Source organism: Chelonia mydas, chromosome 27 (assembly GCF_015237465.2).
Source record: "Chelonia mydas isolate rCheMyd1 chromosome 27, rCheMyd1.pri.v2, whole genome shotgun sequence".
Classification (NCBI taxonomy): domain Eukaryota; kingdom Metazoa; phylum Chordata; order Testudines; family Cheloniidae; genus Chelonia; species Chelonia mydas.
In genome coordinates, this window is record NC_057860.1 from 12,059,640 (window position 1) to 12,084,507 (window position 24,868).

At 63.2% G+C, this 24,868-nt stretch overlaps 1 protein-coding gene across 1 annotated transcript; it reads right to left on the bottom strand.

Moving 5' to 3' along the window:
• Positions 1–746: 746 nt before the first annotated feature.
• Positions 747–24,341, bottom strand: STAC2 (SH3 and cysteine rich domain 2). The gene is made up of 11 exons (XM_037887181.2): positions 23,946–24,341; positions 10,381–10,687; positions 9,270–9,367; positions 8,730–8,814; positions 8,091–8,203; positions 7,715–7,778; positions 7,525–7,586; positions 6,874–6,971; positions 6,410–6,461; positions 4,227–4,364; positions 747–2,660 (listed from the first exon to the last, which is right to left on the bottom strand). The coding sequence occupies exons 1-11, from the start codon at positions 24,033–24,035 to the stop codon at positions 2,556–2,558; spliced, it is 1,212 nt and encodes a 403-aa protein (XP_037743109.1). The 5' UTR covers positions 24,036–24,341; the 3' UTR covers positions 747–2,555.
• Positions 24,342–24,868: the final 527 nt, after the last annotated feature.

A 24,868-nucleotide genomic window follows, 5' to 3' on the forward strand; every position in this document is an offset into this window, starting at 1 on the left:
CCCCCCATTCCAGTGCTGAGCTCTTCCCACCCTCCCAACTCAGCTTGGCCCAGTGCTCCGCAACCTTGTCCCCTACCCCCAGCTCTGCTGCCCCCCCCTCCACACTGAGCCAGTCCTGCCCTGGGTTCCCTTGATCCTGGTTTGAAGCACCCAGTGCTCCCCCCCCTGCTGTGCAACAGAGTTCCCAGGGCTGGGCAGCGCCAGGTGCTTGTTGCACAGGACCAGGGCAGCAGGACAGTCTAGTGGTTAGAACAGGAGGCATGGGATGCTCTGAGGGGCATGTGATCTATTGGATATGGCGGGCTGCTGGGAGCCAGGACTCCTGGATTCTAGGCCCAGCTCCAGGGCAAAGCATGGTGCAATGATTAAAGCAGGAAAATCCATCTTTTCCCAGGGCTAGGAAGGTGCATTGCTCTGGGGTTAGACTAGGGGACTATAAACCAGGACTCCTGGGTTCTATTCCTGAGGCTGACTCTCTTAGGCAAGGCAAGCCAGCCCTAGTGACCTTTCCCAGCGCTAACGGCCACCCAAATCCTTCTCGCCGCTTCTTGCCTCAGTTTCCCCACCCAGAAGGGGGCTGGAAAAGCCTGTGTGCCCTGGTGAGGGGAGGGTGTCTGAGGGGCCTCAGATGCCGTAGGCGGGCAAAGGACGAGTCACACGCTCATGGGCTAACGACAGGGCAGAGTGGGGTCCCTCGTCAGCAAGCCATCCCCATTGGCCCAGAGACAAACCACCCAACGCGGTCATGAATGCGACATAGTAACATTTAATGTGGAACTAGGTCAGCCAGGCCGATGGCCGAGCTCTCATGCATCCTCTATGTACAGGTGACGTGCCATAACCCTGGGTCCAGACCGGCGCTGGACATTATTGCTTAGGTGAGTTGATCTGGGAGAAGGGCAGCTTTGCCTCAGTTCCCCCTGTCAGGCTGCAGTGATTGTGTGTGCACATTGTGGGGGGGCGGGGGGAGGCGGGGGGGGGGCGGTTCGTGGCTGGTGCCAGGGGAGCGTTGACGAGGTGGCCCCTGCGTGTGGGTGCTGCAGGGCACCAGGACGGAGGGAATCCCAGGGATCTGTCCATAGCGTGTTCCTGGGAACCCTTCCCCAGCAATCTAGCGCGGAATGGCCCCGAGTTGGGGAAGGGGTCACCCTTGGGGAAGGGGTCACCCCTCCCAGGAGACAAGCTCTGCCCCACATCCGTGCTCCGTAGCGCCCCTCCGGTGCTCCAGTGACAACCAGACAGAGCCAGTGGGAGGGTGAGGCTGGGCTGTTGACCCACCTGAACCACGGCCACGGGGAGGGGCTGCAGAGATGATCCGGGGGTGCAGAGAAGAGACGAGGACTGGCATCCTAAAGAGCTCGAACCGGGGAGGGGAAGCAATGCACCACCCCTCCCCCCCCCCGGTGCCCGCCCCCTCTGAACGACCAGCAGCGGGCAAGCCCAGAGAGCTGGCCTGGAGCAGGCCAGGGAAATGGCTGATGGTGTTCACAGCCCGCCAAGGGAAGGGATGGCAAAGCCCATGGGGGGAGGGAGGAGGAGCTGGCAATGACCCTGCATGGGCAGGGAACGCCCTGGAGAGAGGGATGGGTCCCCAGGGATAACAGGGGCCCGGGAAAGCCTCGTGCTCTGAGTCTCCCGTGGATCTGGCCGAAGATTCCTGAGGTCGGGGAAATGAGTCCACGGAGGAGCCACCGGTGCCGAAGAAACCTCCAGGGAGGAAGAGCCGAGTCATGAGAAAGCCCCCCGCTTCCCCCTCGGTCACACCGAAGACGCAGGCCTGCCCCCTTGCTTTGACACGGACGATCCCGGCCCTGAGTGGTTAACGGACAAATTCGCGTGGTTTCCAAGAGGTCTCGCGATTAAACTAACACACGGATACACGCACAGACAGACAGACAGACGGACGCAACACACAGTCCACATGCCCCTCGGAGCCACAAGGCCATCCAGGAGCCGTTGGGTTTCCACACATTATACGCATGCGGGACGGCGTGGGCAGCAGTGTCCTTCTACTGGGAGCCGGGGGGCAATATGAGCGATTGAGGCCCCCTCCCTGCAGCATCCCGGCCAGCTGGATCTGGAGTCATCTTCCCGCAGCCGGCTCATGGCTCAGTCCAGGGAGTGCTGCCCGCCAGGCAAAAGACAGAGGAGGGGATGGGGAGAAAGGTTAGATGCAGCCAGGGGAATCTCCTGCCATTTGCTGCGCTGCGGGGCTATTGACACGTCTGCTGCTGGGGACTCCGTCACCCCTGCTACAAAAACAAAGCCGGAGGGGGTAGGATCAGGCAGGCTCAGCCTGGACAGGAGGGTGGGAATTAATCCCCCACCCCGCTTCTGCCCTCTGCTGGCCAGCAAGATGGCACTGGTGCCAACCTGGGAGTAGTCAGCCTCAGAAGAAACCCCTCTGAGTCCGGTGCGGAAACGATATTAGCCGAGGTGCTCCTAGCACAGGGAAGCGGTGAAGGGCAGGCTAGTGAGTTCTGGGCTGGGGCGGGCTACAGAGGCCCTGTCCCCGCTGCCGGGAGAAAGAGGGTCAGACGGCTCAGTTGCTCCCTTCAGATCTCCGTCAGGGTGTCGGCGGGCACCAGGCCTCGTTTCTTGCCGCTGGTCACCTTGAGGAAGCCCTCAATCTCCTTGCTCTTCCCCACACCAACGCAGATCTGAGAGAGAGAGAGTCGGGCATGAGGCCAGCAGGACCCAGGCATCCGGCACAAGCCAGCTGAGAACAGGACACGCTCGACACATGCCAGAGCAATGAGGCTATAGCCTGGTGTGGGGGGAAGGGCGCTAGATCAGGGCCCATGCACACCACTGGTCAGCAGCATGCAGCCTCCTCCCCCCGCCCGTCTGTGCCTGATCCAGAGATCGGGAGCCAGCAGCAAGGGCTGGGCCTTAGATCAAGGGGCAAAGGCTAATTGCTGTTCTGAGCGCCGCAGGGCCGGCGTTCACTTCCCCAGGGGCGGGTGTTACAATCAGATGCCAGGGAGGGAACTGGAGTAACCAGGGCTTAGCTAGAGAACGAGGGGCCCAATTCTGCTCTTGGTTTCAGCAGGGTAAATGGAGGAAGGCATCGCAATAACGCGAACCGGCTAGAAGAAACGCTTTGAACTCTGAGCTGTCTTTTGAACACTCCCCGCCGCCCCCCCCACTCTCTCTGTCCCTCGCCCACCCCGGCCTGGCAAGACTGACTCATTCAGTTGCAGCAAGAGTGCGAGCCGGGGGCTGACGCCAGCGAGGAGCTCTTTGTGCCCCCAAAACCCTGGTCCCCGCTGCCAAGTAACAGCTTCCGACCCGGGGCTCGAGGCCTAGGCCTGGCTCGCTCTCAAAGCCCAGCAAACATCCTGCCTTGGGCTATCGCCCACCCCTGGGCTGCGGGGGCTGGTCAGAGGCAGAAACTTCCCCAGTACCAGGCTCTTGTGTTCCAGGGGGAGGGCTCAGGATCCTTACCCGGGTCCCGGCCGTTGGGCCCGGAAGAGCCCTGGGTGCTTGGAGTTCAGCCCTGCTGGGAAGCTGCCACTGAGTGGGAGGGCAGCCCAGGGGTTGCTCCGAAGGGTTTGTCCCCCTGGCATCTCTCGGCCAAGTCTCCAGCCCAAAGTATCTGACCCCGGCGTGCATCCGAGCAGGTGCCTCGGCCAGAGATGCGCTGATCTCCAGGGCCCAGCCCCTGCTGGCTGTTGTCTCTGGGCGGCAGGACAGTGGGTGGCCGGGACTGGGGGGCAGCAGGAGGGGAGGCTTAGGGATCTGCCACGGCTTGGGGTTGGCTCCAGTAGCCCCCCGGAGAAGAGGAGGGGGACCGCCCGCGCGGCCCCGGGAGCTGGAGGGGCCGGAGCACACGGAGCGTCCCGGTCCCGGTTCCACAGCAGCCTCCCACCAGCGCCAGCCCCCCGGGGGGTGGGGGTGGGAGGCTAGACTAGACCCACTGGCCACGGGGACATCTCAACATGTCGCTGGCCTCCCCACTGGGGTCACCCGCATCCCCGCAGCGCACGCCCTATGCTCCCCACCAGCACAGATCCCCACCAGTCCGCCCCCCCAGCACAGACCCCCCTAATGCCCCCAGCACAGACCCCCACCAGCACAGACACCCCCATCCCACTCTGTCCCCCATCACAGACCCCCCCCCCAGCTTCCTTATTCTGCAGCCCAGCCCAGCCCCGCTCTGCCAACACAGGCTGCCCCGCCGAGACCTCCCCTGTTCTGCCCCCCAGCACCGACCCCCCCCATACCTGGCTCTCCTTGAGGCTCATCTGTCCCTGCTCCTTGTTCCCGTAGAAGGGCCGACAGCACTTCCAGACGCTCTCGCCCGGGCGTACTCTCTGCACGAAGTTGGCCGGGAAGAAGCCCACCCGGTCGCCAATCTTGCCCTGTAAGATCAAGTTGGGGCCGTGAGGTCGACAGCCCACCAGAGCGCACCTGCCCCCCGCTGCCCCACCACATGGAGACCCCTGCGCTGGGCCCTAGGGCTGACGCACCGCAGAGCCCCAAGACGATGGCAGCTTGTGGCTGGGCTGGGAGAAGGAGGCTCCGGGCTCCAGAACCGGGGGGGCAGCTGGGGCGGTGCCTCTAAGGGGCATGGCTCCAGCCCAGCCCGGTGCCCCCAGCTGGCACTGCCTTGAGGGCAAGGGCTTGAGATCCAATTCCCAGCCAGGCCGTGAACCCAGCCCCCACGCTCAGCAACTCCATGGCCCATTATCCGCCCCCCATCGCCTGGTCACGCTGGCGGGTCCCTCTTGGCATCCCCCGCCAAGGGGGACATGTGGCTAGTTTAACCAGGGGAGGAGGAGCTGGGAGGGGGGCAACTGCAGAGGGCAGGCCCCAGAGAAGGAGCTTCCCAGGTGTGTGTGTGGGGAGCGGGGGGGCAGGTGTGGTTATTAGACTGCAGCTCCATCACCTGGGAGAGTTCAGCTGTGTGTCACACGCACACCGCAACACTAGCGCTGCCTACCACACACACACACACACACACATCCCCAACGCACACACCCACAGCACACAGCACTGCCCAACACACACACACATCCCCAATGCACACACCCACAGCACACAGCACTGCCCAACACACACACACATCCCCAACGCACACACCCACACCACACAGCGCTGCCCAACACACACACACACAGAGCCCAACGCACACACCCACACCACACAGCACTGCCCAACACACACACACACAGCCCAACGCACACACCGACACACACAGCGCTGCCTACCACACACACACACAGCACTGCCCAACACACTCACACACACAACACTGCCCAACACACTCACCGACATACACAGCACTGCCCAACACACACACACACACACACAGACACACACTGCCCAACACCCAACACCCCCCCACAGCATTGCCCATCACACACCCACCTGGAGCTGCCTGACACCTGCCCCCCCCCAGTAACACGTGAACACGGCCCGTGGGCTGTAGGGACGGAAGGGCAGGAAACCCGCGCACCCAGCTGAGGCCCGCGGGGGTCCCTGGGGAGGGGGGGGGACGGACAGGGCAGGGTTTGCCCCCGACCCCACCCTGCTGGCAGGCGGCCAGGGCCAGCCGCGCGGCATGGCACCCACGCTCTCAGAGCTGCCACGTCAGCTGGGGGGGGGGGTCCGTCCCCATGGCAACCGGGAGAGGGAGCCCGATGTGCGTCCGCACGGCCGGGGGCTGCGGGGTGTGCGTGCGCCGGGGCGTGCGTGGAGCCTGCCCACCTGCTCCGAGGGCAGAGGGTGGCGTCCGGACGTGGCACAGCACGGGGGACTCGCCAGTCAGGACCCAGCCCTGCCACGGCGATGTGGGGGGGCATCCCACCCAGGACGGGGGGGGGGGGTCGCCAGTGAAGCCCGGGGGGGCAGGGACCCCAGGGGGCGACACCAGGGTGAAGGGCGTGTAGACCCCGGTTCCCAGTCACCATGTCTTGAGTTAACCCTTCCTCCTGCCCCAGCCCGGCTTGATCTGTCCCTCCACCCTCCCCGTCATGCCCACCTCCCACCACTCGATCTGCCCCCCCCATCTGCCCTGTGCCAGGGGGGCTGCATGTGAGGCTGTTGCACCCCCCCCCCCTTCCAGCCCCCGCCCCGGCACACGGCGGCTGCTGCAGCATCTCGCTGGCTGGCTTCCGTGATAGGTTTATGGCGCCATTTATTTCCTTCCCAGCGGCCCCTCACTGCCCGCAGTAAATGCAGTAGCCCTGCCCCCCAGCCCGGGGGAGTGGGGCAGGGCAGGCAGTTGTTTGTGGGGGGGGGCTGATGTGGGCTTGGGGGGCCCCCTCTTTGGAATCTCTGGCCTCTTTCTCCAAGACCCCAGAACCCCTGAGCCCTCCCTGCCCAGCCCCCTACTGTCCCCCAGCCCTGTGCACCCTCCCCGACCCCCACCCCCTCCTCACAGCCCCCAGGCGCTCTCACTGACCTTCCACCAGTCTTCATTGGAGTCATCGACCAGCATGATCCTGTCTCCGGGTCTGGGGGGGACAGAGATACGGGGACAGGGTGGTGTTAACCTGGAGGGGGCGGGATATGCCAGCCCCGTTCAGCCTCCCGTCCCCCGCATCACTGTCCACCACAGGGCAGCCGGCGAGGAGATGGCTGCCCCCCATTCTCTGCCCCATGCCCGGGGGTGCCCTACCAGGGCCACACTGAGCCGAGACCCTGGCACATCTGCCTGGCGCAAACCCCCCCCCCCCCACTCCCCAGCCAGCCCATTCAGAGTCAGTGAGGGGCCAACACCTGCCCACAGCTCCCTCCTGGGGCTGCCCCATGGGGACTCAGGGCAGCCCCCCTCCCCCTGGCTCCAACACGCCAGCTTTGCAGGGACTACTGCTAGCGGGCTCTGCCCCCATGCTCATGGCTGCCCCCTAGGGGACGGGCACTTACTGCAAGGGCAGGTCGTTGTGCTCCTGGGGCAGGAACTTGTAGAGAGCCACGTAGGAGTACATGGGGGAGACGTCCTTCCGCGAGGAGCCCCCGGCAGCCTGCAGCGACAGAGAACGAGGGCCCCAAGCCCAGAGTCACTGCCGGCCAGGGACGGGCCCGAGCTGGACTCATGTTCCCCACAACCCGCGCCCCATCACCCACAGCCCACGCCCCATTGCCCATGGCCTGCACCCCATGGCTCATGCCCCCCATGCCCCATCCCCTACACATAATGTACTCCAGCCCCATTGCCTAGAGCATGCACCCCATCCCCACCCACACGCCCTGGTGCAGGGAGCTGATTGGGCCGTCCCTTGGGGTACAAGGGCACCTCGAGGAGCCAGGGGATCCCCACCCCAGGGGCAAGTGGAAGGAGTCAGGGCTGCAAGGAACAGGAGCGGAGCCGACCCAGAGTCGGGGGAAGGAGCCAGCCATGGCCCTGGGGTGGGCCTGGGGGGCAGCTCCATGCAGCTGGCAGGATTTAAGGGAGGGGTCTCTGGTGACACGGGAGCCAGCTCGGGGCAGTGGGAGGATGTGGGATGGGCTGGCAGGGACACAGGAGCCAGCAGGTGCCTGGGGAGCAACTGTGGGGGGACCTGGGGGGCAGCTCACCTGCTGCTCAGGGCTCTTCTCCTCTGAGCCGGGACCTTCACCCTCGGGGCAGGCCGTGAACACTGAGAGAGAGGGAGAGAATCAGCCCCACATCCACGTTGCCCCGGGGCCAGGGCCCTTGGGGGGAGCGGGCGTGGGCTCTATTAAAGGGACAGTACCACCCCTGCCCCGTCCCCCTCCCCACGCTTACTGCTGTCACCGTGGCTCTCCTCCGTGCTGCCGTCTGCGTCCTCCCCGGCCTCCTCTTTCTCGTTCTAGGCAAGACAGAGACACCAGGGGTTGGATGGGCTGTTCCAGCACTGCCCCCGCTCCTCCCCAGCACCAGCTGCACCCCTCCCGCAGCAATCTCCCTACCCCCACCCCCGAGTGCCGTCCCCTCCCTCCTCTAGGGGGTCCAGCCGAATGCATGTCGCCCTCGCCCACCGCAGAGTCTCCTGGCCGTGGCGTGCGGCTGGGGCTTGCGACCCGGGCCCAAGATGGGGGCTGGGATGATCAACCGGTGCAGGGTCCCGTGACACGCCTGGGCTGGGCTCGGCTCAGCGCCCCCGTCCTGCCCTGGCACATACCAGGCTCCTGGTGGGTGACTCCGAGGTGCTGCTGAAGCTGGAGCGGTTCAGGTGGGCCAGCGAGGTGCCATAACGCAGCGTCTCGTAGATGGGATCCACCTTCCCGCTGGGGCCTGTGGAGACGGGGGGGAATGGGACGGGGAAGGGTCAGGGATCCCGAGCCAGCCTGTAACCCAACCATGTGCTGGGAGACCCTGCACGAGGGGGAGGAGCTTGCTACGTAAAGGGGAGGAGCTTACCACAGATGGTCCCAGGATCCGCTTAACCCTCTCTCCTTGCAAGGGCTGCAGGTAGGGTGACCAATGTCCCGATTTTATAGGGCCAGTTCCAATATCTGGGGCTTTGTCTTATATCAGTGCCTATTACCCCTCCATCCCCATCTTGATATTTTAAGCTTGCTCTCTTGTCACTCTATCTGTAATCCCCCTCCCTTCCCCCCTGAAGGGATCAGTACCCCAAGAACATCCCTGGGGTCCCCCCTACTGCTCCAGCACCACCCCCAGAGACCCCTCCCCAGGGCCGGTCACGCCCCCCCTGCTGCAGCTGGCATTTGGTGGATCCGGATAAAGGGACTCTGTATGGCTGACACCCCCCACACACACACACTACTCCAGTGGGACAGGGGCAGGGGGGTCTCACCTGCAGGGGGTGACTCCTTGGAGCTGCCCTGCTGATGCTCCTGCACCAGGAGAGGGGAGCTGAAGTTGCGTCGGAAGGAGGTGGCCTGGCAGGAGAGGAAGGAAAGAGGGAGAGAAATGGGGGTGGGGGACAAGCCCCTCGGTCCGCCTGTGGCCCCATAGCCAGCGGGTCACCCACCCACCCCACTGCTGTGGTAGCCCAGACTCAGAGGCACCTCCAGAGCAGCCTCACTTACCCCCGCCCCCCAAGGGGCCCTACAGATACCACCAGGCACACGGGGGTGACTGTAGGACTAGGAGTCAGGACTCGAGCTCCCAGAGCAAAAACCCCGGCCCAGCTGAGCCACTGCAGCACCCCCGACTTGGCAAGCACTGGTGCCAGCAGGGGGCGGTAGCGTTCCAGGTCTGCGGAAGGGCACACGTGTGCGCGATGCTCCGGACAGCAGTGGCGTGCACCCGCCTACCCTCCCGCCAGGGAATGGGGCACGGCAGAGGAGGGTGATGCCCCCCCCCGCCCCGGGACAGCTCGGTGGGCACTTACCGTCTTGCCGGGACACTGCTGGTGCGAGACCTCCTCCGAGCACCACAGGTGCACGCTAACCTTGCACGTTTTACACCGCAGGCCTTGCTTCGAATTGCCTGCAATACACCGAGCACGCAGAGGGGGCGGTGAGAGAGGCCGGGGGTGGGGATGGGGCAGGGGAAGCATTTAGAAAATTCCCCGCGGGGTCTCACTATGGGAGAGGCACGAGGGCGACCAGGATTCGGAGCAGAGACAGACCTTGCGGGGAGTCCCGGGAAGGAAAGGGCAGGATCGCAGTCTGTTAGGCTTTCCTGTGTGCATTGTGGGGAGGGGGTTGTCTGAAAGAGCCCCACCCAGAGGGCACCCTCTCCGCAAGATCAAGGAGGGAGAGGAATGAAGCTCAGAGCTGGAATGGCAGGGGGGCTTCGGGGCAGGATTAAGGGGCATCAGCAGAGCTGGGTGGGGATGGGGGAGCCCAGGCTGGGAAAGCAGGGGGCTGTGGGCTGGGATCGAGGGGTGGAGGCAGAGCTGGATGGGGGAGCCCAGGCTGGGAAAGCAGGGGGCTATGGGCTGGGATCGAGGGGCAGAGCTGGGTGGGGATGGGGGAGCCCAGGCTGGGAAAGCAGGGGGCTGGGCTGAGATCGAGGGGCGGAGGCGGAGCTGGATGGGGGAGCCCAGGCTGGGAGAGCTGGGGGGCTGTGGGCTGGGATTGAGGGGCGGAGCTGGGTGGGGATGGGGGAGCCCAGGCTGGGAAAGCAGGGGGGCTGTGGGCTGGGATCGAGGGGCGCAGCTGGGTGGGGATGGGGGAGCCCAGGGTGAGAAAGCAGGGGGGCTGTGGGCTGGGATCGAGGGGTGGAGGCGGAGCTGGATGGGGGAGACCAGGCTGGGAAAGCTGGGGGGCTGTTGGCTGGGATTCAGGGGTGGAGCTGGGTGGGGATGGGGGAGCCCAGGCTGGGAAAGCAGGGGGTCTGTGGGCTGGGATCGAGGGGTGGAGGCAAAGCTGGATGGGGGAGCCCAGGCTGGGAAAGCAGGGTGGCTGGGATCGAGGGGCATCGGCGGGGGGGGGAACCCGGGGGCCGGAGTAGCAGCACGTCCCTTCCCTCGGGAACGAGGGGCCCGCGGCACCCACCTACGATGAGCTGGTGGCACATCTCGCACGGGCTGTGCTTCTTGAAGACGTGCTCCTGGAAGCTGTGTGTTCGCAGGGGCTTGAGGGGCGCCAGAGTCTGGTGGCAGGCGATGGGCGACTGCTCGGCCCGGGGCAGGACGGCCTCGGTGGGCATCGGCGGGGGGGACGGGGGCGGCAAGGGCGTCGGGGGGCTGAGCAGCACCTCGCAGGGGACTTTGAGCTCGCTGTTGGATCGCAGGAAGAAGTTCTCCACGCTCTTGCTACGCAGGATGGTCTTGAGGGACAGCGAGCGCTTAAGCCTCTGCATCTGCGGGGGGGAGGGGGGGAGCAGAGCAGAGACCCGAGGAGCGTCACGGGGTGGAGGGGGGGGGCCTGGGACCGGGCACAGGGGCTCTGACTGCTGGCCCCCTACCCCACCCTTCACACAGAAGTGGGTCCAATCTGGAGTGATCCTCAGTGCCCCCCCGCCCCATTTCTTCCCCTCGCCATCCAGCATGGCACCATTCCCCATGGGTGCATCTCAGGTGCCAGGCTCCCTTCCGCAGAGCCTTGGGGAAGTGTGTATTGAGTGGGCGGGGGGAGCCGCCCAGACCCCTCAGATTATCCCTCCCCCATGAGCCCAGCTCCCTCTCTCTGCGACCCCCTCCCGGGGCTGCATCCTGCCAGGATCCCCCAGGAACAGGCCCCAGGGGCATCACTGCCCAGCTGGGAAATCCAGCCTTCAAGTATTCATGGCGGGGGTGAATGGCCTGGAGCAATTTGTGGGGGAAGGCGGGGGGGGGGATGGAAATGAGCCATGGAGCCTCCCACCATGTGGGCCTCAGCCCATCTGACAGCAGGGGGCACCCCCAGCACCACAGCTGGTGCCAGCTGCCCCCCTTGTTGCCTGGGGACCAAATGGGCCATGGAGGCCAAGCTCCCTTCTCATCCTGGGGGGGGGGGGGGGTCCTTGCCCTGAGGCACATAGGCGGGCGGCGGGGGGGGTGTGAGATGTGCCAGCCCCAGGCACCAGGCCATGGAGCCCGCCAGAGCTACGCAGAGTGTCCCCCCCCCCGCCCTCTTTGAGCTACTGATCCAGTAACCCCGGGGCGGGGAGACCCACCACCAGCCATGGCTCTGAATCCTGCTCTCCGGGCCGGAATCCCCCCCGCCAGCCTCCGCCGGCAAAAGCCGTAATCTGGGTTTGAAGACGGTTTTGTTTAATCTGTTAATCCCCCGCCCCGCAAAGCCAGCGTGAGGGCAGAGGGAGGGGGGGCTGGGGGGCAAAATAAACCCCACGTGGTGACGTTGGGGAGGCGCCAGCCCTCCCTCTGCTGCAAAGGCCTCTCCCTTCCCCCCTCCCCCCTCCACAGAGGAATGGGTTAGCAGGTCCCTTGCACCCCCTGCTTGCACCCCTCAGTCGCTTGCACCCCCTGCTTGCACCCCACACCCCATCCCTGTCCTCCTCAGCCCCCAGCATGTGCCCACGGGCCAGCCGGGCTCTTAGCGCTTGCAGCACCCCAGAGCAGGCCAGGGACTCAGCCCCACGCATTCTCCACCCCGGATTGGGCTGGGGCTGGGGCTCTCACCTCTCTGGGAGCTGAGGCAGGTGCAGAGCCAGGATCCAGCTCTGAACCTTTAGGAGACCAGCTGTACCTGCCAGGGACAAGGCAATCCCACCGACAGCCCCACCCCCACCCATGGCTCCACCCCCACATCCCATAGCCACACCCCCATCGCTTCCACTGGCTCCTCCCTTTTTCATCTCAACCCAGGGTTAAAACCCTTTGGGACAAGGCTGGGCCCATAGCTCCACCTCCACCCCTTAGCCACACCCACTTCCCATGGCCACACCCCCACCCCTTAGCCACACCCACATTCATGGCCCCTCCCTTTTCCATATGCCTTTCTCCAGCCCTATTATGACAGCCTCACTCCCCCCCACATCCCTTGGGGTGCAGGATCTCCCCAGCCCAGTGACTGCCCTTCCCTGCTTCCCACAGGCCCCGAGTCTCCTGTCTCCCCCCAGCACATCGGCCCCGGTGCAGGGAGATGGAACATGGTGGGTTCAGCGCTGCTGCACGCGGGTCCCCAACTCCCCCAGCCGCCCGGCTGGGATAATAAACCAGGAGAGACACCAAGCACAAGGCGATTCGCCATGGACCGGACCTGACACCCACGCAGAGCCCGGGGCTGCCGGCAGCCGGCCAAGGCCCCAGCTCCGGAGCTAATTGCCAGGAATCCAGCTGTGCTTGTTCTGGCTGAGGCCTCGCTCCCCGAGGCCCTGTGTGAACGGGGAGCGAGGGACCCGGGGTGGAGATCACCCGCTGGCCCGCAGCGTCACGGGATCTGGGGTGCAAGCAGCCAGCGAGGGGGGAGGCGCAGGCCTGGGAGTCAGGACTCCTGGGTTCCAACCTCAGCTGTGCTGGCGCCCAAGGAACTGCCAGCACGAAGAGCGAAGCTGTGTCTGTTCAGTGCTTTGAACCCCCAGCCGCACCCCAAGGCAGGGGCCACGTGGGGCATCACATTGCTGTCGGCACAGATCTGGGCCTTGCTGCTGGCTGTGCCAGGGGAGACCTTTCCATGAGCCGAGCCCTGCGCCATTTGAGCTAAGGGGGAATCCCCATGAGCTGCTGCCAGTACAGGGCTCGTGACACACAGCTGAGCAGTGCTGATCCTGTCGGGCGGGGGGTTACTGCGGGCACAGACACAACTGCCACAGGATAACAAGCCAGACACAGCCACAGCGGCTGACGCGAGGGTAGCATGAAATAATCACTTGCTGGGGCTGAGGTTTCAGACCAGCTCCGAATGAGCCTGGCACCCAGATCCATCCCTCCACCGGCTCGGAGCGGTATCTCGCCCTTCATTTATTCAAGGTCTGGCACAGTCCCCGGCATGGGCTTGGCAGCCGTGCTGCAACGGCCCCCGTGGACGCCAGAGCCCACGTCTGCCTCGGCCGCACCCGCTCCCACCTCTGTTCCACCCAGGACCCCGGGGCTGCTGCAGAGGAGGGGCGGGAGCTCCAAGGCTGTGTGCGTAGGTGCCGCGGCAGGGACCTTTGGGCCAGGGGGTCCCAGCGCCCGTCACAGGCAGGCCCAGGGCTGTTCTCTGCCCGCCATGGCCAGCATGGGGCTGCGGGGCAGGGTGCTCTGCTCGGTGGGGGAATCGCACTGGGAACAAGGGGGAGGCCGGTGACCACCACTGCAAAGGAGCTGCGGGGCCAGGTTTTGGGACAGGAAAGCGGGAGGATCGCAGGATGCCCAGGGGGACGGGGAACCACCAGGCTAACTTGGCATAGCCCACGACTTCTGGCCTATTCCAGAGTCCCCTGCCCGGCTCACCCAATCTCAGCTGTGCCGGGAGCATCTGAGGGAGGGTCCCCTCTCACCTCCCACGACCACCAGAGCCACCTAAGGGGCTGTCTCACCTGGTCAAAGCAAGACAAAGGGCAGCAGGACTCCTGGGTTCACTTCCCAACTCCATGGCTTCCCCCACTCAGTGCCTCAGTTTCCCCATCCATGAGATGAGAGTGAGGAGCCTTGCAAAGCACCCTCGAGACCTGACGAGAGTTACCGCCAATGTGCCCCATACCTCATACCCCCACCCTGGCACAGCCCTCTGGGGGGCAGTGCGGGGTGGCCCAGAACCCAGCACGCAGATGGGAACAATTGACTGAGTTTGCAGGGCCATGCACTCAGCTTGATGGCGTTTCTCCGTCTGCCACACAATAGTTCTTGACGGCTGCATCTGGTCAATTGCAAAACGGCAGGCAATGCTTTAGGCTCCTGTGGCCAGACCCCTATTGGTTTGGGGGGGCGGGGGCAGAAGAAAACCAAAAGGGGGACCGTGGGGGACACATGGAGCTCCTGCCGCCTGACGAGCAAAGCCGCAAGCACCTCTGCGGTTTCTGTAGCTCAAAGAACGGGTTGATGATGCTGTTAAAGGCTAATAACCCACCTCAGCTCTGCTTATCCTCCCAAGAGTCTAGCAAGAGTTGACATGCCGAATGATTTACCCCTCCCCCAGATCATAATGGGGGACATGGGGGGAGGGATTGGGGGCATGCACAAAGGGCCCCTGCCATGGGGGGGGGAAGATTGGGGGATCCTGGTATGGAAGAGGGGGGCAGACAGAGCCCCTGGCAGGGGTGGGAAGGGGGAAATGGAAGGCGTGGAGGGTACATAGAGACCCCCAGCCTAGGCCTGAGCCCCCTCCGCCATCAAGCGATACAGAGACCTGGAAGCCATGCCCCCGCCCCGGTCACCCAGCACTCCCAGACCCCCTCACAGCTCCCTCAGCCCTGGGGTGCATCCTGGCGGGGCTCACACGCTGAGAGATTACAGGATGCTGGGGGGAGGGGGGAGGACAGGGGCACCCCTCCCCCCAGGGCAACGTGCTTTGGAGTCAGATCAGGAGCTCAGCAAGGGCACCAGGTAACGGGCAGCTCTTGGCTTACACGGGGTGGGGTGGGGGTCTCTCTTTCCATTGCAGTGACCCCCCCCACTCTCCCCATCCCCCTCCCTCTCTGCTAGCTGGAGCTCTGTGCTCCATGCTATCCGCCCCCCTCCCCCTGGGGCAAAGCAGCTGCGGGGTGGGCAGGCAGCCTGTGTGCCAGCTGACTCAGAGGGCACTGCCAGCCCCCGGGAGGCGGGTGGGCAGGCCCGAAGGTCTGCGCCGTCACTGTCTGCAGACGGACCCGGTCCCAACTTGGGGGGGCGTTGGCAGCAGCGGGCAGGGTGCCCGGGAAGATGCTCTCAGGCAGAATAATGGCATGTCGCTTGGCTGGCATCCCAGTCCCTCCTCGGGGAACGAAAGGTGATTAACCAAGCACGGGGACTCGTCAAGAGATCTTAATTAGACTGGAGCGGGGGGAGATGCCAGCCTGGGAAGGGGAGGGGTGAAAGCCTCCTTCCCCCCCCCCCAACCCTGGGCTCAACCCCATCCCCCTGCTAGCAGAGCCTTGGGCTTCCCCCAGAGCTCAGTGACTCCCCCCTCAATCCCAACCTGCCACTCCCCCCCCCCCAGCTCTGCCGCTCAGATCCCAGCCCGCAGCTCAGGCCCCACAGACAGGACACACACGGCCCCAAACTGGAACGTAGCACGGGCGGGGGGTGGGGGGTGATTTGACTAAAATGGGACCTGGATCCATCCAAGGAGATGGTGAGGCCATATTCCCCCACGCACACTTTATCCCCTGTAGACTCAGGGACCCCTCGTGCACCCCCCCTTCCTGCTCCCCTTAGGGGCCTGCCCGTTTGATGGGACTGTGGACTGGATCCTCAGCTGGTGTGAACAGACCCTGCTGGAGTCCGGCTCATTCCCACCCGCTCAGCAGCCGGTCACGGGCACCCAAGCAGGATTCCACCCCCTACTCCATGCCCCGCTCCCTCCATCAGAGGGCATCCATCCCAGCCCGGATCCCCACACACAGCCCAGATCCTCGATCCCCCCACCCATCCGGCCACCCTGTGCCCCCTCTTAGAGCACCCCCAGAAGCTGCAGGGCTGCGTCTCTAAGGAGCTGCATCAAGGCAAGGCTGAAGCAGCTTCGCTAGTCATTTCCCATCCGCCTCGCTCACACCCCGCTTCGAGAAATCTCGCGTTATTAAGATTAGGGTTAGCTTGTCTCTTGCTCTGTCTCCGAACCGACCTACGCGGCGGCGCACAAATCCTCTTTTCCCTTTCACACTTCCACAATCCCCCCTTCTGTGCTTCTAGCACAACCATCCTCCGTAACCCTCCACTTTCATCAGACCTTGTGTTCCTGACTCCACGTCAAGTGGATCAGCCTCAGAAGCTTCGGCTGGATGCAGTGTCAACGCGCGGCTAGTGTGGCCACGAAAGGGATTTTTGTCATTAAGTTTCTTACAGCAACAATAACATATTCCTAAGCTAAACAAAAGCAATGCAAATGCCAACACCCCCAACGCTGGGGTTGTTTCAGAGCCTTCGTTACGTAACACAGCACAGCAAAATGAGTGCAGACGGTGGGCACTCTACAGGGGCATGGAAAGCTGCTTTTCAATTTGATATATATATTTTGAAGCTCATGAATTTGATTTCGCAATTCGGAGATTTTCTGAACCTCTGGCAGGAGGGAGAGTAGGCTTTGGAATCGGTCGGGTATTAATATAGTCCAATTAAAGGGGACTTGAAACCTAAGGGCCAACTCTAGGATCCTGTCTGCAAGCCAATAAATAATATAATTTCTTGCAGCAGTGGTAAGATTAAAATGTGTATCTTGCAAGGTGGTGGCCTTAACATTTACACAGCTATCATTTGCTTGGAAGAGCAGGTGTCCCGTCAGGGTGGTTCCTTGCCCCATACCTTCCCAGCAGACGTTGTCAAAAACAGCGACAACTTCCCCTGGCTTCAGCTTTCGTACACAATTTCCACCTAGATGGAAGGGGAACAGCAGCTCACCAGTCAGGATCTGCCCCCCCTTTCCAAAGCCACCCCCCCAACAGCCCTTCCCCTGCAGGATGGGATTCGGGGGCCATCAGCAGAGCTTGCTGGGGCAAGGCTGGGATATCGGGGGCTGCAAGTCAGGATTGAGGGGCACCAGAAGAGCTGCAGGGGGACAGGGTAGAGAGAGCTGGGATATCTGGGGTGGGGGGGTTAGCCAATCACTCCCCTACATGATGCTCAGGTAACTGGCCAATTTAACTCCTTCACTAGCACTAAATTGATCCTCTGTCGTCGTCCCCCACCCCCCCGCAGCCCGGTTAAAACCCTAATCCCCAGAGTCTTTCTTTAATCGCCTAACATCTGCGTGGGCATGTGGGCGTCTACAGCTGGCTGGTTGTGAGGCTGGGACTCTCTGTGGGTCCCCCCAGCTTCTCCCCGGAGCTGCGCCTCGGGCCAGTGAAATCTCCCTGCGTCCGTTCCAATCCCAGGGGCCCCACCCTCAGCGCTGGGGTGTTGGCGCCGGGTCGCCCCCAGAGCTGGGCTGTGCTTTGGGGGTTGGGTTTAAGTCTCAGGCGATCCCTAGGGCTGCAGGCGGTGGTTTGTTATGGTGGGGGGGGGCGCAGTGTGGCAGGGCGGTTTGTGATTGTAGGGGGTGCTGGGGAGGGCTGGGCGCAGTTCCCTGCTTTGTTTATTGTAGGGTTGCTGCTGAGTGCTGGGCTGCTTCGTGTCGGGCTGCTCTCATGGGTGCCATGCTGGGAAGGTGGGTGTCTCAGTAGGACGATAAATGACAGCGAGGACGCAGACCCCCCCACCCCGCCCCAGAGATGATTCCTCCCTCGCCCCTTTAATTGGGAGAGCTGGCCAAGCCAGAATCAAAGCCGCCATCCGAGGATGCGAGAGACGTTCACGAGGCCGTGGCGAGAGGGCCGGGAGCCATCCACAGCTCTCGCTGTTATCCCTCAGCCGCTCCCCTGAGCCTGCCCGCGCCGTGGCTGCTATAAAGCCCGATATTCTTTGACACCCGGCCCTACCCTGAGGTCTATTTTTAACCTGCCCTAGATGCCGCTGCACAGAGCGGCTGAAACGGCAGCAGGTGCCACAGCTCAGAGACGGGATGAGTCCAGAGCTCCCTCAAACGCCTTCCCAAAACCTCTTCCCCCCCCCGGAAATGTAACTGCCCCCCACACCTGGCAGGCGCCCCTTGCAGGGGCTGCCCCTAGTCCTTGGTGCACGAAGCGTCCCTGCAGGAGCTGGAGGGAGGAGCAGACACGCAAACCTGCCACTAGAGGGGGCCAATGAGCCCTGGCCCATCAGTACACCGCCATGCAAGCCGCTCCGGGATGGGGTCGATGCTCCCCCAAGGGGTGGTGGGGGTGCGAGAGGGGAACGCCCCACCTCTGAGAGACCTGGCGTCACCCAACCCATCCCAGGGTTCTTTCAGAGAGCCGGGTGCCAGCGGGACTCGAACCAGCAGCCCCTTGAGCTGGAAGAGGAACCCATGGTCTGGGAGGAAGTAGGAGTTCGCTCTAGTTTCTGGGGCAGCCAGCAGAGGGGGAGAGGGAGCTGCCCCAAGCCAGCCAGCGATGCACGATGTCGAGATATTAACCGGATTCTTGGCTAGCTGGGGCTGGGGAGGAGGCAGGGGAATAGCCGTTAACCCTGAAAATCCTTAACAGCAGCCTTCAGTGGCCGATTGTCTCCAGGCAGCTTGGCTCATTTCTGGGGCATTGGATGCGCTGTGGGGAGCAAGACCCAACCCCGGGCGGGCCGCTCCACCCTGGCCCAGACGAGGCCGGGATCAGACCCCCTGCCATTGATCCAAACTTTGGGACGTTCTAGATCCAAACTCCACTGCCAGGCGCCCAACCCAGAAGGGACTAATACGCCCAGATCCAAACGTCGGGAGACGTTCAAAACCCGGCTCCTGCTCCCAGCTTTGCGGATTGGGTCCCCTCTCGATCACTGAGACTGACGTGACTTGCTGCATCGTGGCTTCCCGTCATTCCTCCCCCCCCCCCCCGCAACCACGGAGCCCCAGTTCCTCCAGAGAAGCGCGAACCAGGGCAGCCCTCCTTGCATGCTACCTCCACTCAGGGGAGGGGGTGGATGGCCCTCTGTGACTCCCCATGTGCCAGGGCACCTGATTTTGCATCATGACATTTACCGCCTTGATCAGAGAGGGCTAATCAGTCCCTCCCGGGGCAGATTCGCCCACTGCAGGGCAGGGGCAGCTGGCAGCGGTGGGGAGGGAGAGGGCAGCACCGGATGCCGGAAGGATCAGGCCCCTGAATTTTAAAGGGGGAGAAAGAGGGAGTGTAGCGCCTCCAGCCGCTGAGCTTTGCTGCCTAGTTTGATCTGGGTCAGAACCAGCACCAGGAACTTTTCCTTTCCCAGAGAAAGCCCCAGGGGATCCTGGGGCCGAGACACCAGCCGGCCCGAAGAGGCTGATCCTGGCCCTGCCCCTCCCTAGTGTCAGTGGCCTCCTCCTCCCCGCCCCATCCTGCCAGGATCCCAGGACCCTAATGCCACTGCACCGCCCCATCCCATGACAAGGCTCTGGCAATATCGCCTTCCCTCTAGCCCCCGCATTGGGTGCTCGCTCCCTCTCCCATTCCCCCCCCCGGGCACAGAGCCTGCCCCCCACCCTGCAGAGAACTGCTCCACGGGCTGCTGGGGGAATTTGCAGGCGTTACCCTCCAGGGATCCTGGAACGCGCTGCGGCCCACGCGGGGGGATTGGCCCCGGGACCCTCAGGCCACAGACCCACCACGCCAAGGGGGCCGTAACTACGAGGGGAGATGGTCACACGCATCAAGCTGCCAACCCCGCTCCCAGGAGGGGGGAACGTGGGCAGGGATTTTGCCAAGGGGCCCCCGTCGTTCTGCAGCGCACGGGGCCAGTCAGAGCCGCCCGGCTGGCAGAGGGCACCAGGTTGGGGCTCAGCGTGAGCCTGCCCGGCTAAGAGCTCCTGAGTTCGGAGGGCACAAGCGAAGGTTCTGATTGAAATCCCCCATCGTCACTGGGCCTTCCTGATTTCAGGGCCCAATTCCCCACTGCCCCGAGCCTGACTCCCCACCTGGACCCGGGGGCCTGCAGTGGGATGAGCTACAGAAATCTTCCCCGCCCACCCCGCAGGGGTCAGCAGGTTCAAGGCTGGGGCAGGCTGGTTATTCGGACTCCTTGCCACACCCTGCTTTCATCTGCCCCTTCTGCAGCAGCTGTGGACGCCCCCCACCCCGATGCTGGGATCTCCACCCCCCTGTCTGGGTCCCTGGGGAGATAAAGATTTTTAAAGGGAGAGACAATCAGGGCAGAGATCCCAGGACTGATCAGCTATTGTGTGAGCTGATTAGCAGCCTGGAGGAGTCAGGGGGCTCCTGGCCTGGAGAGGGGGCGGCTGGGCCCTAGGGCTGCAGCAGACCTGGGAGAGACCCAAGAGGGTGAACCGGGGTGGATGCCCAGCTGGCAAGATCCTGGGGGCAAGGGCAGGGAATTTCAGGGCCCATTGAACCCTGTTCATCAGAGTCCCGTGGAGGCACCCGGCCCTTTGCGGGAGCGGGAGCCCAGCAGCCCCCAAGGAACGTGCCAGGGGTCTCTGCTGGGGCCAGCTGCCGGGACGGGTTCCCACCAATTTGGGGTCTCTAAGCAACCCCATCAGGCCCCCTCCCACAGCCCCATCCCCTGACTGGCCTCCAGATCCCTGGATCCTCTTCCCAGTTGCCCTCCTTTGGTGAAACTCTGCTCCCAGTAACATCGGGGTCCAATGGGGGGGGGGTTTACTCTGGATTTACACTGGGGACCCACTTCCTGCCAGCCCCCCATCCCAATGGATCCCTTGGCCTTCCTCCCCTCCCCCATCTCCTTGGGGGAAAGGCCCGGGCAGAATCAATGGGACTGTGGGGTCGGCTTCCTGGAGTTCCCACCACTGCATGGAGCCAGGCTCCCCCAGATCCGGCCTTAGCATCGTGCGTCCCCCACCCCATTCCCTGCCCTATGCACAATGTAGCATGGGACATCAGCACTGCATCCCCTTACCCGGCAGGCCACCCCAAAACCGATCCCCCAGGGCAGCTCCCCCATGCTGCTCACCATTTTATGCCAGGCTGAAGTTGGGGGGGTGGGAATTTATTCAGCACTGATCCAGCATTTATTTGGGGGTCCCCTGCTGGGCAGTGGGGCAACCTCACCCCCATCCCACAGAGCATTGTGGCAATAACTAGATGTGCTGGGATTCTTCACCCAAGCCCCCTTCCCTGCCCCCCACCCCCATGGTTTTGGGGAGTGCCAGGCGCTGTGTGGCTCTGGGCCCCATGCTCCCTATTCCCAGGAGGGAGTCTGAAAGGCTTTAGCTAGGGAATTAGCGATGATTGGAGGCACGAGGGGGCTGAGACGGATCCCAGCCCCCTCCAGCACAATGCCAACCCGCCCTGGCACAGACACTGAGGGGGCAGAGGGTGGGGTCTGCTGCCCAACCGGTGGGATGGCAAGGAGGGGACAGGTTTCAGAGTAGCAGCCGTGTTAGTCTGTATCTGCAAAAAGAAAAGGAGTACTTGTGGCACCTTAGAGACTAACCAATTTATTTGAGCATAAGCTTTCGTGAGCTGTAGGGGATAATAACTGGAGGGGGGAACCAGCTGATCCCCCCACACACACCCAGAACAAGGAACGGCAGGAGGGTCCCTGCTGATGGGCAGGTGGGGGAGGCAGAGCTGGGTACTCAGGACAGGGGCAGCTGGATGCCTGGAGAGGGCAGAACGTAAGCACCTCTCCCAGTTCATTTCATCCTTCCCCGGCTTGTGCCCCACGCCGTAGGAATGGTCAGCCCTCAGGGGTCTGTCCCTGCCCTGGGCCGGGAGAAATCCCCCCACCTGCCCTCCAAGGCCTAGGCATAGGGATGGTGAGCGTGGTGGCCTCGGGTCAGATACCACGGTGACGGACGTGGTATAAATGCTTAGGCCAGCAGGTTCTCAGCCTCGGCCCTTCCCAGGTATTTAAATGGGGCTGTCCCTGGCTCGAGGGGATGTGGGGGGCAGGTGGAGCAGACGGAAACACGGGCCAAGGCAGGGAGGGCAGGAACAGCGCCCTGGTGTGGGAATCTCCCCTCCAGAGCCCTCTGCGGATGCCAGCAGGTGGATTCACAGAAAGCCCCCGAAGAGCCACCTTCTCCCTCTGTTCATTACACACCAGAGACACTTTACTGCCCCCAGACGCCCCAGTTCAGTCCCTGCTGGGATGAGGAACATGCCCAGAGCCAGCTGCAGCTGCCGCCTGCCCCCAGACAGGGGCATGCGTGGCGGGGGGAACACTCCGGCTGCCCCAGGGCCCACCCAGCCCCGGAGTGGAGAGACAGTCCCTGCCCCAAAGAGCTCCCACATACGCTTGCCAGGATCATTGCGTCAAGTCTGGCTTCCAAACACGGTTCCTCTGGGGAGTTTTAACACTCTGCTAGGGAGACCCCCAGGCTAGTGCTCCAGAATCCACCTGCCCCTTGCAAACAATGTGCCCATCTCTGTGGCATCTAATCTCTTCACAACTCTTATTTTGCTGTGTTGAGAGATGAAAATTATGCTCTAGAGTCCGTCTCTCCCCTGCCACAAAATCCACTGCCTCTGGCTTGCATGCCGAGCCCCCCTCCCAAGTCCCCTGCCTCTAGGCTGTGTGCCCAGCCTCCCTTACAAGTCACAGACCCACGCGATCCATTTTACTCTGACCGGATTCCAGGGCCGAGCGTAACCTGCAGCATGGAGCAGCTCCACGGATCGCGCGACACGCCAAAGCCGCTGACAGCCCCCTTTGCAAAAGGGAAACGAGGCCGGATTCTGTTCGCATTTACACTGCTGTAAAACCAGCATCACTCCACTGGCATCAACGACGCTATTCCTGATTTATACCAGTGCGAGAGCAAAATAAACAAATCCCACCCCAAACTTTTCCCCATTACGATCCTCTGCTCGGGCCAGGGCGGCACTGGGGCTCCCCTAGCCAAGGGCCATTGTAAAATCTGCACCCCCCTTTTCCCCTGCAGCTCCGATGTAAGCCCGAGGGGTCAACTGACCAATACTCCACTCCAGTGTTACGCCCGGGGAACTCCACTGGACTCCAGGGAGTTATGTCGAGTAAACCTGGGGTAGTAGAAAGGGGGTCAGCTTGGGAATCCGGAGGCCCGGTTTGTGCTCCGGGTCTTGCCCTGTGGCTGTATTTGCTTGAATTGATTTGATTTGAAGCTGTGTGAACCCCAACCCCACACATTTCAAACCCCCAGTGAATTCATCGTCATCTCCCCCACACACACAAAGGCTTCTGCTCCCAAGGGAAGGAAGGGGCTCCCCCCGTGCAGAGATGATGCCAACACAGCCTGCAATTAAGCTGGGGGGAGAACAAGTGACATTGCTCCAGATACACACCCAGCTCCACGGCCTCTCCCCAGCCCTCCCCACGCAAACCCGCACCAACCCTTTGGAACCCCGCCCCCAGCCCCAAATGTGTGACGCGAGACCCCCCCCCCCCTTCCCATGCACCCACCCGCCCACGTAGGATCCAGGGGGAAGCGGAGAACCACAAACATCAGAGCTGGTTTCTTTTTAAATCCCATCAGCCTTTTAAATCGCTGAGGTCAGGAGGGAAGCCAGGCTCCAGCCCGGATGCACGGGCAGTTTTTACAACCCAGTTGTATTTCAAGCAAAACACCCCCCCCCCCCCCACCTCTCCAGGAGAAGAGTTTAAGCCATCAAATTATGCAGTAAGAGCATGGGGGGCGGGGGGGGGGGAAATCAACCAGCCCTCCTTGGCTTTAATCTGATTTCCTTGGACCTTGGGTTGCACAACACGGTTTAGCCCCATTCCAAGGCTGCGCTCACGGCTGGCCAGGGACAGCCCAGAGAAGGGGGGCTCGTCCCCACAACCGGCTCCGGGCGGCTGACCCCAGCAACCCAAACCGGGCAGCCAGCGACTTGTCTGGGGCAGGGTGACACCGGGGAGGCATCAGATCCATCATTTGGAAATCGAGCTGGGGGGGGGGGGGAGCGCATTGAATCCCCCCCCCCCACCTTCTTCAAGACGCGTCTAGCGATGACACGTTGTGTGGGGGGGGGGGGCGGGGGGGGAGACTTTTAAGTTAATGTTTTAAAAGGAGGGTGGGGAGATACATGCCCCCGGGGCTATGGGTCGGGGAGTTACCTTCGTTTCGTGGAGGCTGGAGATGGTGCCCGGGGACCGCTGGGCGTCTGGGTTTTGGGGGTCATTCTCCTTTTCGCTTAGCTCCGTCATGATGCTGGTACAAATAGGTCAAGATGGGGGGGGGGGAGAGAAAGATCCCCCCCCACCTCTCTGGTTTTCAAGAAAAGAGTGAAAGCCCGCCTGGGTGCTCCCGGGGAGGGGGAACAGCCCCGGCTCCCCCGTCCACACTTGGAAATAAAACTTCTTGCTCGCCCCTTATATTAACTCGCCTACAATAACCTCCGCCCCCCCGCAAGACGCGTAGCAAACCCCGGCCCCTGGCTGGTCCCGGGCGCCCCCCGATCCCGTCCCCCGGTGCCCCCGGGACGCGCCCCGCTCCGGGACCCGGCTGGCTGCGAAGTGCCCGGGCTGGGGCTACACGTTTGATTTCGGAGGCTGCCCGGCTCCGCCCCCTTCGCTTCCCCAGAAGTTCATTAACCGCGCTGGTGCTTTGGCTATGCTAATGAGGAGGGGGGGCCCGATTGCCGCCCGCCCATTGGCTCCCCGGCAGGGGGCGGGGCTGCCCCTCAGCCCCCCAGCCCCGCTCTGAAGTTACTTGGGCAGCGGGGCTGCTGCGGGAGCTGGGGGCGGAGGTGCGGGACTCTGAGGGGGGGCTGCCCCGCTGCCGCACCCCCCGGCTTGAAGTGGTCCCCATCCTATCCAGGGGTTACAGTTTGGGCTTCAATGGCTCTCAGCCCCCCCCGCATACAAATTGTTCCAGCGCCCCTGCCCCCGGGGGGTGCCAGTATCTTCTGTGGGATCAGGTGGTTTTTCGGGGGTTTCCCCAATTCTATCCTGCGGCCCCCCCCCCCACCGCCATCTCCCCTCAGCCAGGATGCTCGTGGGTCCTCCTGCAGCCTCGCACGGTTGGACTCTCCCGGCCT

What these genes read in the sequence shown, in the direction of transcription:
- STAC2 (XM_037887181.2), bottom strand. Translation starts at nt 24,035, where the DNA reads ATGACGGAGCTAAGCGAAAAGGAGAATGACCCCCAAAACCCAGACGCC. An exon ending in GGAGAGCCACGGTGACAGCA is followed by an intron (nt 7,587 to 7,714) that starts GTAAGCGTGGGG and finishes CCTCTCTCTCAG; the next exon opens with TGTTCACGGCCTGCCCCGAG. An exon ending in TGAGCCTCAAGGAGAGCCAG is followed by an intron (nt 2,661 to 4,226) that starts GTATGGGGGGGG and finishes TCTCTCTCTCAG; the next exon opens with ATCTGCGTTGGTGTGGGGAA.